At 37.9% G+C, this 19001-nt stretch overlaps 2 protein-coding genes across 7 annotated transcripts in view; one reads left to right on the top strand and one right to left on the bottom strand.

Moving 5' to 3' along the window:
• Positions 1 to 368: 368 nt before the first annotated feature.
• Positions 369 to 18266, bottom strand: FAM76B (family with sequence similarity 76 member B). Of its 4 annotated transcripts, none has more exons than XM_072968943.1 (10): positions 18043 to 18266; positions 16396 to 16460; positions 15477 to 15531; positions 14247 to 14402; positions 12312 to 12511; positions 9044 to 9091; positions 8783 to 8863; positions 7997 to 8132; positions 5267 to 5368; positions 369 to 531 (listed from the first exon to the last, which is right to left on the bottom strand). In XM_072968943.1, the coding sequence occupies exons 1-10, from the start codon at positions 18121 to 18123 to the stop codon at positions 442 to 444; spliced, it is 1014 nt and encodes a 337-aa protein (XP_072825044.1). In that variant the 5' UTR covers positions 18124 to 18266; the 3' UTR covers positions 369 to 441. The 4 variants fall into 4 exon arrangements, with proteins under 4 accessions (XP_072825044.1, XP_015096784.1, XP_006206777.1 ...); XM_015241298.3 differs by lacking the exon at positions 18043 to 18266 and adding an exon at positions 17287 to 17724 and having other exon boundaries at positions 7997 to 8129; XM_006206715.4 differs by lacking the exon at positions 18043 to 18266 and adding an exon at positions 17287 to 17722.
• A 110-nt stretch (positions 18267 to 18376) lies between these two features.
• The window catches only part of CEP57 (centrosomal protein 57), a 39238-nt gene continuing 38613 nt past the window's right edge, over positions 18377 to 19001 (top strand). For all 3 annotated transcript variants that reach the window (XR_012076417.1, XM_006206712.4, XM_072968942.1), the window contains exon 1: positions 18377 to 18633. Coding sequence is in view for 2 of the 3 variants with exons in the window: in XM_006206712.4 (XP_006206774.1) it covers positions 18589 to 18633 (45 nt within the window). In the remaining variant the exon portion in view is untranslated. The remainder of the gene's footprint in view (positions 18634 to 19001) is intronic.

The raw sequence follows: 19001 nt of genomic DNA, 5'->3' as shown, positions 1-19001 counted from the left end.
CCAGTGTTTGCAATTTTTGTTGAAAAGTTTCTGTATTTCTAAGTTGAAAACTGTTTATCTGAAATTAGCGTAGTGTAAAACAAAAAAACAAAACCGCCGCTCCACTGACTCCTTACCACCACACCACCCCTGTTATTGCATGTTGCATTTTGTAAAGAGCACTACTCATGTACTCCTTTACAACCCTTTAATACTATTGCTGGCAAAAAAGTTCCTGGATATCAAATAATTAAAAAGTTACTTCAAACCAGTTGAAGTTTCATTTGAATGTTTTACAACTTAAAAAATGCTGTATTATCAGTTACAAAAGTGAAGAGGAAACACACCAATTGACATGGTGTGCAAAAATATTTTCCCACTACACAGAATTTAAGAGCTTCACAGAATTTTTTTTTTCAAATTTTACATTTTCAGCAAAAACACTAATGAACAACTACTTTCTCAAGGGGATGTTAATATGCTTCCACTTTTGTCAAACTTTTTACCCTTTGACAAGGCTGCAACCTGTTTGAGTAGTTCTCTGTTTTTGGCCTGTGGGAGACAAAAACATTTACAATTAAAAACGGTTGAAATATTAAGTCATGCTGAAGAATACTACTAAAAAGATTTCACTGAAACACGAACAGAATAAATGAAAGAGTTGATATATTGAGGTTCGTCTCTTTAATGTTGGACATGCAGAAGGAAAATTCTAGATTGGTGGTGTATCAGCCCCCTTTGTAAATTTCAATATTAATATAAATTGTTGTCCAAAGATACAATTGGTTCCAAAGGCAACTTAAACTAAATCCACTTAAAAGAGGGTCAAAATTTCACACAGAGAAAAAAATTTCAGTCTTTATCTTAAAAACATGAAACAGAAACTATGTAAGTATTATTTTATAATTAATAAGCTAAGTAACTCATGATGACTTGAGAGGATTATTTCCAGACTATTTTGTTTTGATGTTTACCTAATTATAGAATAAGCATAAGAGGTCTTTTTGCAAAAATATTCAGACTTTATCACTTTGCCAAATGACTACTCTCTGAACTTAATGATATTAAAATAAAATTTTTTTTTTTTGAAGCACCCGTCAGAACCACCCTTTCAGGTCTTTTGTTCCTTTAATTGTCACACAGTTATTTGGTACTCGCTGTGATGTAATTTACACATCATCGCTGTTTTCAGTTTCACAAAAGGCTGAAATTTTTTTCCAAAGATTCAAGATGTCTCTTTGCCATCAATCTGAACTGAGTTTGCACATCATTCAAATGCTCCATCCACTGACAAAGATGCTGTCCTCAAGGCAATGTCCTCAATGTGCTATGACAGCCACCAGTGTTTAGCGAGGAGGAAGGTATAAATGCGGGCAGGCCCTTGGTGAACGTTTTCATATTGTGACTGTGTCTGTCTCCCTATGTAATCTCTTAACTATTCAAACGTAGATAATAAAGAACCCTCCTATATACAAATACATTCATGTGCAAATGCTTTTGGAGTTTTTGAGCCTAAATAGAGAGAATGTTGGCAACGGTTTGGAATCTGAGCACCGCCATAAAAATAACAAAATTTCAAAAGATATCCTCTGGTTTATGTTTGAAAACCAATTTCCTCCACAGGTCTCAAGATTTCTTCCTTATCCAGACATTTCTTAACCTCAGTGCTTCATCTAGTCTAATTTTAGCCTTGGTATGGCAAGATAACATTTTGCCTTGTCTCTATACCATCTTAAAGCAGTGTCATGAAATATTAATCTTTTCCAGGCTTTGTACCTCCACTCCCCTACCCTTTCTCCAATCAAACTCTCCCTAATTAATACCTATGACCTCCAAAATGCACATACTCTTAGAGATCTCTTATATTTGCAAGTCAAATCATTTTCTATGCTCAACTGCATGATTAACAGCATTTCTCTATTCAATGTTATTAAATAATTAAGGTGGTAATTAAAGAGTTTCCAGTTCAATTTCAAATTTAGAAAACCATCAAGAATTTTAAAGGATTTTTATTTTCCCTTTAAAACTAAACTGTGAGAAACTCAGAGGACAAATCACCAAGAATGCCTGGCAGTTAGCAGAAGTCAAGTGTACACACATGTGATCAACTGATACACCACTCAGCTGACCAATGCTAGTCAACGTGGTAGTTCCAAGTTGTTTTCTTTTTATTGTTAGCTACATATTATTTAATTTATAACTATAATAGATTCACTGGCTAAAAAAAGGAATCTTAAACAGAAACTTTAAAATACAAATGAATGAAGGGCTTAAAAAAAGGGCAATGCCTACAAATTTGCCTCAAGAGACCTGTCAGATCTGTCAGTTGTATTTATAGAAAAGCATTTATAATGGCATATCAAATCATTCAAAATGAATTTTCAAATTATTGTTTCTCTCTCATCATTAAGAAATGTTTTAAAAAATCGGTGAGTTTATAATTTTCAAATTCAAAGTATGAAACACAAGAACTCAAACCTCAGGTATTGAAAGATGCTTTTCCTTTTAATTCTTTAGCAGCTAATTTTCAATCTGCGCTTATATATTCAGTCTCCTAATCACGTCACTAATAAGTTTATTTGCTGATAAATTATGTAAGAAAAAGGCCTTTAAGAAAAATAAACAGTGCATCAGTTATTAAATGGAAATAAGTCCAAATCTGTCTTATTCTTAGTACATTTAAAATACATACTTTGTAGTTTATGTAGTATTTAATATATACACATTAAACAGTTTTATCCTAAAGTTACTTCTTTATTATGCACCATGCAAAAATCAATTATTTAAGAACTCTTAAGCGTAAGTTAAGTTAAAAATGTTTAGAAATGCTGTCCTAAATTAGGAAAGAATAAGCAGATAAAGAATCACACAGATCCTGCTTTCAGTCCTGGCTCTGCTACTTATCTGCTAGCAACCTGGAGTCTTATTTTCTTGTATATAAAACAGAAACTTCATCCACCTTGACAGGAATTAGAACTAACCGAATATACAAAACACTGAGCCCCCCGTGGCTGGTAGGTAGCAGGTACTCGAATGTTAGCTCCCTTTCTCCTTTCATCAGCTTATCTCCTAAGTGAAGGTACATTTTTTATTTGATAGTCTTGATATTTTAGCTAGTTTTTGTTTGGTTGGTTAGGTTTTAGGGTTTGGAGATAAATACATATATATATTTTGGACAGTTTTTTTCTCGTGATGCTCAGTGCTTATTTTCCATGTTTGGTAGTTTAAAATGTTTTGAGAGCTATTAGAACAAGGTAAATTTTCTGCTTCAGGGTTCAGTTTCTTACCGCAAAAAGAAAAACTGTCCACTATGTTCATTCACTTAGGTAGAGAACCTCACTAGTACTTGGTTGCTAAAGGAAGTGGGGTTAAAAGAGGATACATAACTGTGACAGAATGTCACCAGCAGTAACACAAATGATACAGGGAAGTGGTCTGACAACAAAGATAAATGAGAAAACCTGAGTAACCTGAAGTGGGAGCCAGTGCAGAACAGGAGAAAGTATAGTTAAATCTCAGTCAGAAGATGTAGGTTTCTATGTAACTTCTGACTGACTATGTGAGCGCAGTTTCATCTGTAAAATGAGGACACCACAACAGAGTGTGACCGTCAGGAGCAAATAAGGACAGCTGACGTAAAATTAGGTATGTATACTTCTAAAAAGAAGAAAAATGTGACCTTCTATATGATTAGTAGTTATTATTGTGTAATATGACACTGCAGCTATGAACCTAGAGGCTTAAGATGGGCTTAGGGCACCAATCAGGCTCAGATGTCAAAGAGAGGTTCCCCTGTGCTCACAACTACAAAATAAAACAACGAATTCCTCTCCTGAACAGCGAGGAGTACTAAGTTTGATCATATTTCAGTACTGTTCACAGTTTTTGTTACGTCATTCTGGATTTACTAATGTTTCGGCTTCATCACATTAAACTAGAGATGACCATGCAGAAGATTTTGTTTCCAGTAATCATTCAGCATTAATAACTGAATGAATAAAACACAATAAAACTAATGAACAATAATAAAGCATAAGAAGTCTAATATACAAAATGGGCGACCTCTCAGAACAGGGGGCAGACGAGCAGTTCCATAAATCGCCACTCATTCAGCAAATTATCTGAATACCTACTCTGTTCTACAAAAGCTTCCTCTTCAAAATTCTTTGTTAACAATAAGATTAGCATTAAGACTAGGCAACCTCTACCTCAAATTTCAACAGGTTCCTAAATTCACACTAAAATTTTACTCAATTTGAGCTACTTTCAAAGAATGAAGAACAAAAAACCAAAAGGAATAGCAAATACCCGCTGGTACTACAATGTTTAAAAAACAAACAAATGAAACAAAACAGGGCAGTATTAATTCCTTCCTTCCAAGCTGTGCTCTCCCATCAAGAGCCTAAAGTCTGTGTGCTGCCATCTTGTATGCTTTTAGACTTAAAATTTTTGAACTTTAAAAACCTTGTTACCCAAAGATTAATTATACAAATGTCAGAATGTATACATCAACGGAACATGTAATTAACTTAGTATGGTCTGACTTCTAAATTTATCAAAACTAGCTGAGAAAAGGCTTCAATAAGGAGTAAGCAGTATCTCTGTTGGATGTTCTCCATCTCTCCACCCTCAGGAACCACCCTCTTTGTCACTGTGGTGACTCCTGGCATCACCATTCAGTTGCTCTATACACTGAAACCCTACTGAGTATACGCTGCGTACTCCGAGGCCGGCCTAGGTCCCTGGAAGCTCCCTCCTGTGGAGACAGCAGAATCCTATCCGGCACTTTGAAAATCACAGTACAAAGGTTAAAGCTTACTCTTTGGCTTTGCATCACTGCATGCAGCATGAATTTTCTCCACTTAAAGTCCCTGAAAACTGGTTTTGTGCCCCCACCTGTCCTCCCACTGTCTGGCAGGAAACAGGAAGACTGACTAACTGTACAATGTACTAAAGACCTTATTTCCACCTTAGTTTCATGAGTCTGATTTTTAATTCTTCCCTTTTCACCTGATGATTAACTGAACCTACTTCAGTGATATTCTGAAAACTCCATTTGAATTTTAGGCAAAAGTTTTCAAAATTAATCTACTGAATCCTCTATCAAGTAATTTCAAGGAATAACTTTTAATGGGAACAGGATTAGGAACTTATAAAATCAAAGTCAAAACTGAAAATGCACTAAATATTCATAAAATAGGGATACCAGTACCAGTCTAAGAGAGTGGATATCGTTAACCAAGTTTAGCACTCTCTGCCTAACAGTCTACATAAATAACCCTCTTACCTGAAGTTGTTCCACAGTTTCTTTGTGAGCTTTTTCCATACTGTTCATCTTTGTTCTCAAGTTTGACTCCTGGTACTGAAAGTCTGCCTTTAATTCAGTTAACTGAAAGATTTAAAAAATACATACATGTGGATATGTGTGTACACACACACACACACACCATTTTAAATATTCCTCAAAATAAACTCACGATTCATTATTAAAGTTAAGGATGTTAACAGCAGTTTCCTCAGTTTTGTAACTTATCTAGAATCTGTGTTTGGTGAAATGATGAACCCTATCTAATTTATTACTTTACTTTAACATTAATAAAATTTTAATGTTAAGAAAAATATTGAGCCATCAGTAAAACTTTTGAGAAGCTGCCTTTTTTGTTTCTGTTTAAAGGCAGCTTCACTGGACACACTTTGACAACTGGGGTATGCCGACAGGAAAGCTTAATGGTTAATACCTTGGAAAATGCTTCAATTAAAACATACTTCACATTATATACAAACAAAGTAAACATTAAAACTGGTTTCAGATTAAAATCATTTTTCCAATGATAAAAGAAAAAAGGTTTCACATTGGGCAAGTACACAGAGGAACAGTTTTATTAACCAAGAGCTATATTGCTTTTATTTTTAAATTTACAGCCAGAATTATCCAATACCACCTAAGACTTGAAGTAAAAATGGAGACCAAAGCACAGAAATACACTAACATGGAATGAGAAAGGAAAGGGAGTTACTTTAAAAATTTTTGGCTAAATTAGATAAACGTAAGAGAAAAGTTAGTGGTTTGAGGAAGCAGTGACAGCTACATAACAATTTTTCCCTAAATATATATAAATGACATATATAAAAATACAAAATCTTATGACTTCCCATTAAAAAACAAGCTGATCTACCATTTCATTATCAGAGCCATGCAGAAGCAAGCTTCTGGTTATTTTTAAATGGTTTTCTTTATGTGAGCTTCAAAAGTCTGCATGTTCTTTTCTGCAATCACCCAGTAGCTAGTAAACAAAGAGGCACAGCAAAAAGAGAAAGGAAGTCATGGTGTCTTATTCTCTGATTTTCTGAATGAAAGCCTTTGCTTTTGTCAAATTCAAAGAATAACTGAATTCTGCTTTCAGTATCACAAAGGAATTCCTGTTCTGAAATGCCAGTTCACAACAGAGCAGCTAAGATACTTTCATCACTACACTGTGAGGTGCCTCCAGATTATGAATTTATGGAAGACAAGGATCATGTCTTATTTATTTATTCATATTTTTAACCTCATTATCTAGTACATGGCTGGCTCTGGAAGTCAATGAATAAAGTGAAATAAAGTCAAGAAACTAACTTTGTTGTCTCATATTTACATTATAAGAAAAAGTTGTAAATATGTACCTATTTTAGGCTTACAATTATTTCTCTTATAATACTGTTAATTTCCAGCCCTATTAGTGTTTGTTAGAGAAAAAAGGAACTAACAAAAACAGAAAACTTTCAACTAACTGCAGTACCACAGAATAGTCACGACAGAAAAGGAAAAAAATCTAAAAAAGCCAAAATTCCATAATTCATTCCTACTTGGTTTTGGAATCACTGATATTTTATAATAAACTTACCATTTTCTTCAACTTTTATCTAGGTTAATACACAAACACCTGTCTCTGTGCAACAGAAATGTCTCTAAAATTTTGTGCATAAAACAAACCTCCATAAAAACTAGTTTAAAAAGTTCTGTTGTTAATCAAAAAGAACCATAAAAAATAAGCCATCCGTAACTACCCTATGCCAGTCCAAGGTGTGGGGAAATGTAACATAAAGCTGCTGAACGCCAGAGGTAAAAGCCAACTCAGACCCAAGCGCTGCTGTGGATACTCAGCGGTATCTATATGCTGCGTATCTATAATCCTGTCTTGTTCATAATTTTAAAAGCTGTATTTTTAATATTTTCCTATTGCAGTAAGATGATTGAAATAGGTCACCTCAGATAGTCAGAACCATGAAACAAGAACAGAAGTAGGTTCTACCCTCCACGATAAGCAAACATCAGTGACAGCAGCCATGAGCACATCTGCATGCCGGAGCCGCAGCAAGCACTTCACATGTTCGTTTAATCACAACCATCATCCCATGAGATGGTGTTAATAGTCTCATTTTTAAAATGAGAAAATTGAGGCCCAAAGAGGTAAAATTCTGCTCAAGTGCACAAAGAACGTGTTAGAACTTTTCACTAAACAGACAACATATCTGATATTCCTCTTGATCTAAGTGATAAAGTCCCAATAAGTACACTTAACTTCCTATCTTAGACACCTGCTGCTCATCAGTACCACACAGGAAACTCCCATAGCATGACTTTTCGTCAGTTATTTGATCTCGATTGAAATAAATACATAATTGGTATACTTTATTCAACTACTTTCTTATATCAAAAGAACTGACATAATATTCCATTTACATCTCATTTCCAAATTGAGACATTAGACCTGTTTTTAGATTACAGGCTTACTGAAAACTAACGTTCAGAAATTATTAGAAATCTCATTAGCTCTCAATTAATTCTCAGAACTAAAATTCTGAAAGACCATTCTATGAATTAGATGGCTTAGGTTCCAATTTGGGTTTCTATGTCTTGTAAGAATCATGCACAACACACGTTACCAAGTTATCAACCAAAGCCTAACAAAATTTGCAACTATCAAGCACGAGTCAAGATGCAAATCTTACCAGGCTCAGTGAACCATGTACCTACCTTTTTATCTTTTTCTAAAATGGTCTGGTCTCTCTGCTGTAAGAGACGTTTAAGCGACATCACTTCTTCTTTCAGTTGACTTATAAGGACAAAATTGTCTGTTCCCCCACTATCTGCTGACTGATTTATAGAGCTACTAAAAAGAAAAAAGTAAAACACAGTTAAGTGAAGTAGAAGGAAAATTAGCAGGTGTTCAAATTGCATAAATTAGACAATTCCACAAACATCCTTAAGGCTAATGCAAAAAAATATGTACCTGACAGAAATGGATGCAACTGGCAAATTACCTTACTAATGGCACACATTACATACACCTGCAGAAATATAATTCAGTATTAGCTTTTAGGGGGTCAATACTTCTAGTGTAAAGCAATAGGCAGCCAATTTGTACAGTAACATCAGCAAACTTTTGGCTAATGAACTAAAACAAAGTCACTCTCATAATACTTTAAATCTAAAAACATTTTCCAAGCAGGTCAAGTTCAAATATCACAATTAGATTTGTGTTTCACTGAAGAATAATTAAGATAAAGAGAATGTTCTCTATTCAGATTTTTTTCAAAACCCAAATTTATGCCCCAATAGAACAGCATAGTTCAGTGCCACTTTCTTATTGCCAAAATTAAGTTCAAAATTTTAACTGATTATGTTTACTTTTCTAGGTGACTCAAAGAAGTCATTGCAGAAGATACATGTTTCTCTTCTTTCACCTAGTAATAACCAGCAATCAGCCATAACCGTTCAACTAAGTTGAATTTCCACAGCACTAAAGGAATTCATTTTTACCTATCTCCATTAGATGGCTTAGATTCCAATTTGGGCTTTTTCTTTGGAGTTTCATTCTGAATTGCTGCAGAGGATTTATGGCTGAAACCAAACATTAACAAAAATAATTAGAGTAAAAAGGGCAGAGGCATCAAATGAAAAGTTATTCTTCTTCCCCTAAAAAGATTAGTGAGCATCAGTTTCGTTCTAAAGCCTAAGTAACAAAGTTAAAGGGATGTCACATTTTTAAAAGTACTTCAGAAAATACGTTAACATATTTACCTCTGTTTCCATAGTCCCTGCTCTTGTTCTGGACTCAGATTGCTGATTCTGAAAAATACACAGATGACATTACATAACATTTATTTAATACATCAACATGTTAACAGCATTCTTCCCAATGGAATCAAATGATATATGTTTATAATCTTTTGTTCAGAGAAAGACACGTTCAACTACGTTTTCAGACTAAAGCTAATAGATACTGAATAAATCACATCCCAGTAAGATTAGATTCCAAAATTCTAATCAAAGACTACTAGCCATCTTAAGTTTTTTAAGAAAGGTACAATGACAGGGACAATTTTCTTTCTAATCAGGACTTTCATAATTCAATTGATTATCATACTAAGGGCTAGAGTATATGAGCATGAAAACTACCAGGTTTTGTAAAACAGGGCTCTACAATTACACAGTCTGAAAATCATCTTACTTAGATTGCCCTTACTACTCAGACAGAAGATGTTTTGTCTTTAAAGTTAAGGCCTTCCTAATAATCCTGTGTGGAGATTCCTTTGGAGTAACTCAAGTTGCTCAGAATAGTGTGTCAAGTTCAACCAGGAAATACCTGAATGTCTTTCTTTCCTACTTTTCCCAAGAATCCTCTCCAAAGTCTCTAGTCTTTCGTTAGGCTGTACTCTGGAGAAGTCATGCTGAAAATACTGAGAAATTTCAGAGTAACGACTGCTTTTATTTTTACTTATAATTAACACTATAATACTACATCTTTTCCATTATGTCACAATATTAATAACTACTTTATAATTCACTGTGAATTGTGTATACTTTTCTCTGGTACTTTCATGCTAGCCAATCCTTCACTAACCCCTAGTTTATTCATTCAACAGGTACAGAGCATCTCCTATGTACCAGACACCACGCATACTGCTGAGCCTTGAACAGCATGGGGGTTAGGGATGCGGATCCTCTGCACGGTTGAAAATCTGCACATAACTTTATAGTCGGCCCTCCACAAAGGCGGGGCCACACCCACAGATTCGAACAACTGCAGGTCATGTAGAACTATGGTATGTATTTGGTAAAAAAAAAAAAAAGAAAAAAAAATTCTCAGTATATAAATGTACCTATGTAGTTCAAACCTGTTGTTGTTCAAGGTCCATTGTATATACAATATAAGAGATGTTAGAAGACCTGGGCTGTGTGACCTTTTGTAAGTTACTTAAAAATCCCTGAGCCTCAGTTCCCTCACCTGTAAAATGGGTATAATGCATACCTTATAGAGAACATAAGGATTAAATAAGTTACGTATGTAAAAACATTTAGTACTGTGCTAGCGTACACGCAATAGAAATATGTACATGTTTACGTGTGTGTGTATAAAATTAACTATTGTTTAAGCTGTAGAAACTTCTAAAGCAAAAGTAAGAAATAAAACTATGTTCTTAAGAATCAGCTATAAATAAATAACAAGTTGGGGAAACGGCAGCTGTAATCCTGTCAACCTGAGTTATTCTTTCCACCTGGCAATGAACGACAACCCTACTGAGGAATTCAGTTGCCGTTCTGTTTCTTTTACAAATCTCACTAAAGGCATCAGGAAGCCATATAGTCACACATGAATTAATAGCAGTATCCAGATCTCTAAGTGAGAACAACCGCATTGATGATATCTTAACAGAAGCACCTGGAATCTCATCTTAGCTTTCTGAGGTGGGCTATTCCTGGATTCATACTGACCTGAGTTTCTTCCTCCCTCCACCCCACATCACTACATATCACAACATGTAAGCTCCTCATACTCATCCTTATCTACTGAACTCAAGATAGGACTCCACAAACTGGCTGCCTACTCATCTAATACAAAATAGTATTTGCATTTCTTAAATAATCAAAAGGAAAACAAAAAGTCAGTCTTCTTTCCCTTTACTTTTGAAATCTGTTCTTCTTTCAAAAGATTAAGTTACTGTCACAAAATCTGATCTTTATAATCTGAGTGCATCTTTTCACATCACGCTAAAACAAACTGATCTGTAAATGACAAGGGAAAGAGGCATTTCAGCTGAGTCTCAGGTCTGACAGTTACCACTGTGTTATTTTTTTCCAATTTTTTCTTAAAACAAGAAGCAAAAACAAGGAAGATTTACGTTCCCCTGCTCCTTGGGATACTCTGATATACAGATCACAAGATTTCTTCACAACAGCCAGACCAGAAGTCATTATGCAGTCTACCACTGTTACAACTAGAAATCACTATAGTCGCGCAGTGAGGCAAGTGGACAAACTGCTAGAGAAGCAAACAACATCCGTGCCTCAGTAAACCCCCATCACCTAGTGTAACATGTGCTCGCCTATAATTTAGAACCAAGTGCTGTTAATTAGACAGAACTATATTACACTCCACAAATATCACCATGTGTTCCTAACTGTAGCAGGCATCAGTGTTCTGTAAATAAAATTATGTTTTAAGTATCTAGGACTTAAAAGGACTCAGAGAAATTTGGGAAAAAAGACACTGAATTCTTCTGAAAATCAGCGTATCATATCCCTTTTTTTCTGTTTTAATTTTTGTGTATAATTTGTTTCAACATTCTTGATTTGTCTGCGGAGACTGAAGCCACACTTAGAAAAAAAAAAAACTTTACACATGTTAAAGGTCAAGGTATTACTATTATATAACGTTTCCCCCCAAGGCACTTTAAAATCCAAGTAGTTGTTTATATTCAAATAGAGCCCCTGTCTGTGTTTTTTAAGAAAAGGAAAATACCACTAGTTAAAAGGAATACCTCTCAGACTTTGGGAGCCTTCTAGATTTAGAATGCTTCTGTCATGGTCACAAACGATAATGTTACAATCTGTTCTCCAAAGATACCAAATACATTTCCTAGTTACTGGTTTAAAATGGTTTTAGCTAAAACAACAGTAACTGAGGTAAATCATAATAATTTTACATTAAAATCCTAACAATTACTTGAATCAAAAAAGAAAACTGAGGCTTTTGATAACATGAATCAATGAAGTAACAACTCTGATGTACTTATATTTTGACTTAATTATATGATCATAATTTTACATTGTAATTCCCCAGATGTCCTATCTTTACATGCGTGGTAAACAGGTAAACGCACTCATTATGTGTAATTTTATACACCAAAAAAAAAAAAAGTGGGAAACAGCCCTAGACACTTAAGCTTACCATGTACAACAGAAACTAGACTAGCACAGAACTCGTATCTGCAAAAAGTTAAAATGCCAATATAGACATTAAAATGCCAGGGAGGACTTCGGAAAACACAATTTCCAAACTACTTACTTGTGATGGCTACTGCTGTGGCGATGGTGGTGGTGATGATGGTGGTGATGATGTTTTGAATGATGCTGGTCTTTCTCAGTAAGAGATGAAGATGATGAATTCGAATGTGAAGATCCCAGGCTCTTCCTTTGTTCTTTTGTCTTCTGTAAAACTCTCTTGTATGATAAAGTACAGAGCCAGCATAATAACTTCCCATCAACCTTTTTAAAGAAAATATTTACATTAGATGAAATGCATCTGTAAACTGGCTCAAACTGAAACCAGGTAAACTGCTCAACATATATTTCAAATACACACAGAGATTGTTGTAAAATTACACTTTTCTAAAACTTGGGGAAATGCTTGTTTGGAGGATCATAAAGTTAGAAAGGATAATATATGGGATTTCATTAGTTTTGAGGCATTCTTAACTTTGGAGAGAGAAACTTTGTTTTCTTATTACTGTAAAATAATCATAAATTGATGATATATTTGAAAGAAACTTTAGGCATGAGCCTGAATTCTTAAACTACTGTGTAATTACTAAAATGACAAAGTATTTCCCACTACAGCAAAATTGTTAATTTACACAAAAAAAGGAGAGTTTGAATGACAGAGTCGATTCTCACTCGCAGATTTTGTATTTTCAAATTCACCACCTACTTGCTAAAATCTCAAAATCAACTTGCATTACTTTCGGGATCATTCACCTACATGCACAGAGCAGCAAGAAATATGTGTAGCTTGACCACAGATGTTTCCAGCTGAGATTGAACAGGTCATGCTCTACTGCCTTTTTCAGCTCTCATACTGTAAACAAGGGTCCTTTTCACAGTCCACTTAGTACCCCATTTTTGCATCTGTGCTTTTTATTGGTGATTTCACTGTTAAAATGGTCCCCAAGTGTAGTGCTAAAGTGAGGTACAGTGTTCCTAAATGCAAGGCGGCTGTGATGTACCTTATGCGAAAAGTACCTGAGTTAGATAAGCTTCATTCAGGCATAGCTACAGTGCTGTTTGCATGAGTTCAATTTAATCAATCAATGACACATACTAAGTAAGGTGTCTTTAATGAAAACATACACAAAACAAGATTAGGTACTGATCAACTGATTACCAGGTCGTGACCAGAGAAGGAACCTAATCCCGTACTGCCCATAGGAGCAACAGTTCAGTATTCACTGTTTCAGTGTTTGCAGCAACTTTATAAAACACTACAAACAATGAGAACCAATTGTACGTATATGTGTCAAGGAGGAGGAAAGGAGACTTCTTTCCAAAATTATTAAGACTAAATCTATAAAAATTAAATTTTTTATCTTCTGCTTGATCACTCAAGAAGTACTGGAGGGACATGACTCACAACTAAGGTACAGATACTGCAGTGGAGGGATCTGGCAGAGCCCCTCAAAGACACAGTCATCCTCCAAATCAACTGAAACTGACGGACAACAGGCCTGTGTGAATGCTCCTCAGCAGAGGAATGTCACATGCATACATGTATATTGTAAGTCATTGTAAACAGAGAAAAACAAACAATGCTTTAAAACGTTAGCCCCAGGTTAAAAGGCCTATGACCAACTTTAAGTTAGACGTGTGCATGTGCCATCAGGTACTTTTTTCACACTAGTAACTTCAAGTAACCAGCAAAAGGGTAAGTAGCTGAAAGGATTTAAAAACAGTAATTCTCCCTCACCAAACGGTAGAGAACCAAACAGTACAGAATAGCCACCACAGAATATGTTCTAGAGCATCGTAATCTCAACCGATCAACGTGAATCAACATAAAACGCCAACAAGGAGAAAAAGTCCTGATCCTGCACTTTCATTTAACTATCTGCTTTCTGGGACCCCAAGAATATATCAAGCCTCAGTGATGTACTGATTATAAGAACTTTCAACTGGCTTGGTGTTTCACTTAATTTCCAGAAGATGTCATAACATAAATAAAAGATACCTTTCTTCTTCCTTCCTCCTTCCGATCAAAAGCACATTGTTGTTTGCACTGTTCACAGGTCTGTGGTGGTCCATATTTTTTTTCTGAATTTGTGCAACGCTGACACTTTGTACCAATAAATGCTGCAATTATGTTACAGTACTGGCAAGGCTTAGGCTGAAAAACAGACATATTATTTTCTTTAATTGAGATATTTAAAAATATTAAAATTTTGCTGCATAAAATACACCCAGTATACAGGACATTTCAGGAATTAAGGAAACCCATAGGCAAAAAAATTTTCCGTCGAGTACATTGCCCTAAGATAGTCAAAGATGTTTATTATGTTACTATTCATTTACTAACGTTTACTTCTAAACTCATGAAACTTTTTGTTACCCTACTGTATAGTTAAGTAAGATCATGAGAAGCATATTTACAATTTGCATAGTATGTTATACAATACAAAAGCTACATATGAAAAAGATTTCAATGAATGAAAATAAAGGTACATATTGATAGAAAAGTTTTATGTATCTAGCATTTGGGGGAATGAACTTCTACTAAGTTAATATCTTGTTAGCTTAATTACTATATCATTTATTCAAAATACATTTAACAACTTTTAATCATATGCAGGTACAGAAAATGCAAGGAATATATACCACATGTAACTTTTCAACTTAAAAAAAAAATTGGCACAAGCATATTCAACATAACTATAACATACCTTGGTTTTCTTTGATATTCAAAAGATAATCCAGAAATTTAGAAAGCCTTAAGGTCAACAATATGGCTAATCATAAAAGTAATATATCAATAATGATTTTAATATATATATATAAAAAGAATTCAGAAAGGATAATTTCACAGCCTTTGTGATTAAATGCCTCAGTTGTGCTGCTACGCATGTTTGTTAGAGGTTCTGAACAAGAGGAAAAGTGTAATTATGCAAACTTTATAAATAAGGAGATTCTCTATTACCAAGAGTTTGTTTGCTATGTTTGAATCTTTAAAGAATAAAATCATACATTTCACTCTGAAATTCAATACATATAAAATGCACATAATATGACTTTTTAAATGTTATCTTCCCATCAGACTCTACAGAAAATTTATTTCCTGAAATATTTTGGTATTTTGAAATATTTAAGAACATAGCAATATCTGTTTTTCAAAAGGGCCCATCTTTGTGAAAACATTAACTGACCACTAGCAATAAAATGAAATGAAAATATAAGACATACTTACGGTGCCAAACTGCTTCACATTTTGAGCACACTTCTTACAAATTGTGTTAGTTTTGCTGAAAAGGAAATTGTATATAGATGATGAAATTTCTGCAGCTTTCTAACTAGCACAATGCTGAACTAAGGCAAACAATCAAAATGTACTATCTGCTTTAGTAGTACTCAAAACTTACTCTAACATGGACCAAAAAGTTTTTTAAATGTACAAATATAAGGATCTTTTTAGGGATGTATATTATCCAAGTTTACTCCTCTTAATTAACTTAAATGTTTTCATACATTTTTATTGTGTATTTTTGGACAAAGGGAACAAAACAAAAACTCATGTTTCCTATCTAGTTCCAGAATCTTCACATTTGCCACTATTTATGCACAGCATTACACATTAGTGCCTACCTGACATTCCACTGGGCCTTCTCCACTACTATGATGCTCACATCTACTTGTGAAGAAATTATTTTTCCTTCTCTTAAGCTATTCTATGTGCACTGATGCTCTAATAGGAATCACCCAGTTAAAAAAACGTGTTCTCCACTGGTAACAAGTTACTAGAGTTCACTCTTGGAAGGTAGTTGGTTAACTACAGATCTTTCCTCAGGTCCATGTCCACACTAACACTCTGCTATTTCATAATAACTTAACAGCAACTATTTCTACGTGCACTTTTCATTAGCAAGGCTGTACATTTTCCATGCAATAATTTTTTGTTTCTTCATGTATAAAGTCTATCTGTAAAATAACTGTTAATTTTTTGTCAACATTCTCTCTACTACCATGTATAAAAGGTTTATGACTTAAAATTTAAGAAACTAAACCATTTCATTAAAAAAGTGTAAATACAAATATGGGATTACAATCCCCAAGTATTCCTTATGACAGTACTTTGTCTTTAACAATCAAAAACTATTCAGTATACAAACCTCTCTTGTTGAAATTCTGATCTGCAGTAAGTACATTTTACAATAGGATGCGCAATCCGACATTCCTGTAATAAGACAATGTTATCAGTCAGTTACTTATCTCAAAGTCCCAAATTTCACTTCTCTGGTGGAAAAGTATTACCCAACCTAGTCAAATGCCTAAAATATCAATAAAATCTGCCCCCCAGTGTAGACAATTGAGTGATTTATCAAATAAGTGGCCAATTACTGCACAATTTCTTAGGGAAGTCGTAGGTGTCTTTGTCTTTATTAGATGTAAGGGATACGCTACCGATAAATTAAGCTGTCAGGGCCGATTTCAAGGATTGGTTAAATGTGAAACTACTTATTATTTTGCACCGTTGCTCACAGACAGCATCCCGGCTTTAATGGGATGGGAGGAGCTCCAAATCATAGAGCATTCTGTTCCCAAACCAGACGCTTCGCTTTCCTGGGCAGGGAAGAAGGATGCCATCAGCTTTGCGGCTTCAGGTTCCTAGCAAGAAAGTGCAAACACCGTCCCCTGCCTCCCGGTGGAAGGAGAGGACAGACCAGGCAGAACACCGAGATGAAAACATCTCCACCCCGGGGTCTCTGCGGCATAGACAGGTGGCTGCCTCACTCAGCCCCACCCCTGAGACCCCCTCAACGCTGTTGGGGCCCGGCCCCCTCCAGGGCCGCCTGCGAGAGGGCAGGACTCTGTCTTCCCCTCAGGGGCTTTCCCAGCTGATGCCCAGGCTCTCGGATAAGGGGGTCTCTGGGTGAGGAGGAGAGGGCTCCTAACCCTCAGGGCGCCGGCGAAGAGAGCGGGGCTGCAGTGCAGCGGGAACCCAGCTCCCTCGGGCTACGGCCGAGGAAACCCCGCCCGCCCGCCGCCCAGCGCCCACGGACCTTGCACAGCTGCTGGCCCTGGGAGAGCTCCTCGAAGGGATAGCGCTGGGTGCACTTGGTGCAGGCGTACAGGGCCGAGGCCGCCATCCTGCTCCTCAGTCTCCTCCTCCACCGCCGCCCGCTCCGAGGCGGGGCCCTACGGGGAACTCGGTTGCCGCTGCCACCCGGGCCGCGGGCTCCTCCTACTCCCCCTCCCCCTGCCTTGCGCCCACCAGGGCCTCTTCGCGAGAACCCAAGGCCCTGCGGCCGCCGTCGTCTCCCTCCGCCTCCACTTCCGCCCCAGCCCAGCCTGTGACGCCTTCCCAGCCGCTCCCGTTTAGGCCCCGACAGCGGCGGAGGGAGACGAAGCGGATAGTTCGATGCGATTTAGCTGCGCGGCAGCGGATCCGCTTCCTCCTCGGCCTCCCTTCCCCACCACTGATTGGCTGGGGAGGCTACTGCGTCACCCGGTCGCTCCGCCCAACTGCTAACCCCCGCTACGCAGGGAGCTCCCACAAAGGGAGGTAGTCGCTGGCCAATAAGAGCTCGACGTTCTCAGCGCGCGAAATCCACTTTAAACACGCCCCGCCCCAAGGCCGCGGCTAGTTCTAGCAGCCAGTCCCAGGTTTGCGTGGGCGCTTCCCAATCCAATTGGGCAGTTGTTTGCGAAGGTTTTTCTCTCTGCCCCTACTCTTTTTTCCCCTTGACTTACATTGGGCCAAATCCCTAAGCCCCTCCTAATTCTATTCGTCATTGGCTGACAGCTAAGTACTTCACCTGGAGAGGCGTCTCCGAGTCAAACTCACGCTCTCTCCGGCGTTTAGTCCAAGGGACAGATGGAGTGTTTGAGCTTCGCATTCGCTTTTATTTTATTTCAGTCATTTGATTCAATTGCCAGTAGAGACAACAACCCCACGCCCACGTTCGCCCCTCGAGAAGGCCGGCCCCTGTGCAGAATACCCAACGAACCGCCCGCCGGCTAACCCGCGGCTTTACCCGCCCGCGCCGTCCCAGCGACGCGCTACCTTGTGACGTCACCGAGGGAAGAGGCGGGCTCTCCCACTACCGGAAGACGTCCGCTTTTTTGATTGGCTAGTCAAGACGTCCGTTAGGACGTGTTGCCCTTTCCGTGAGCATTCTGAGCGTGGGAGTCCCTTTGGGGGTGTGTGGCAGGGGTTTCCAGACCCGGCATTGGCGCCGAAGCCCCTTCCATCAGGGGTTCGGCTTACGGTCGCCCCTCGCGGGCGGCTCTCGAATCCTGAAGAACAGCACGCGAACCCGGACCGCCCCGGGGCTGCGGAGGTCCGCTGGGCAGGCAAGAAGATGGCGGCAGCGTCGGTCTCTGCGACTTCGGCTTCTCAGTTCTCGGTAAGAAGCGGCTGACGTTCGAATGGGCCCCGGGTCGGTCCTGGCTCCCCCTTGCTTTTCCTCACCCTTCGGAAGCGCTCTCGGCCCAACGTCTCACCTCATCCTGGAGAACGGCCGAGGACGCCGAGAACGCCCCTTGTAGCTTGGCGCCCACTACTCCTCTATCGAAGCTGCACCCTTCCATTGGAATAGGCCGGGCCCGTGTCTCCCGCACACCCCCCTTCACCTTTCGGCCTAGCCGCCCAGGTTCCCGAACCTTGCCAGGACTCGCAGGGGTGGCCACCTACAGCCTGGCCTGCGAAGACAGTGCTCCTTGGTCACGTGGGTGTAACGGCCCCTCGTGGAAACCCTCCCCGACCAGGTAGGCG

Source organism: Vicugna pacos, chromosome 10 (assembly GCF_048564905.1).
Source record: "Vicugna pacos chromosome 10, VicPac4, whole genome shotgun sequence".
NCBI lineage: Eukaryota > Metazoa > Chordata > Mammalia > Artiodactyla > Camelidae > Vicugna > Vicugna pacos.
Note: the sequence above shows the minus strand (reverse complement) of the source record. Positions and strands in the feature narration are given on the sequence as shown.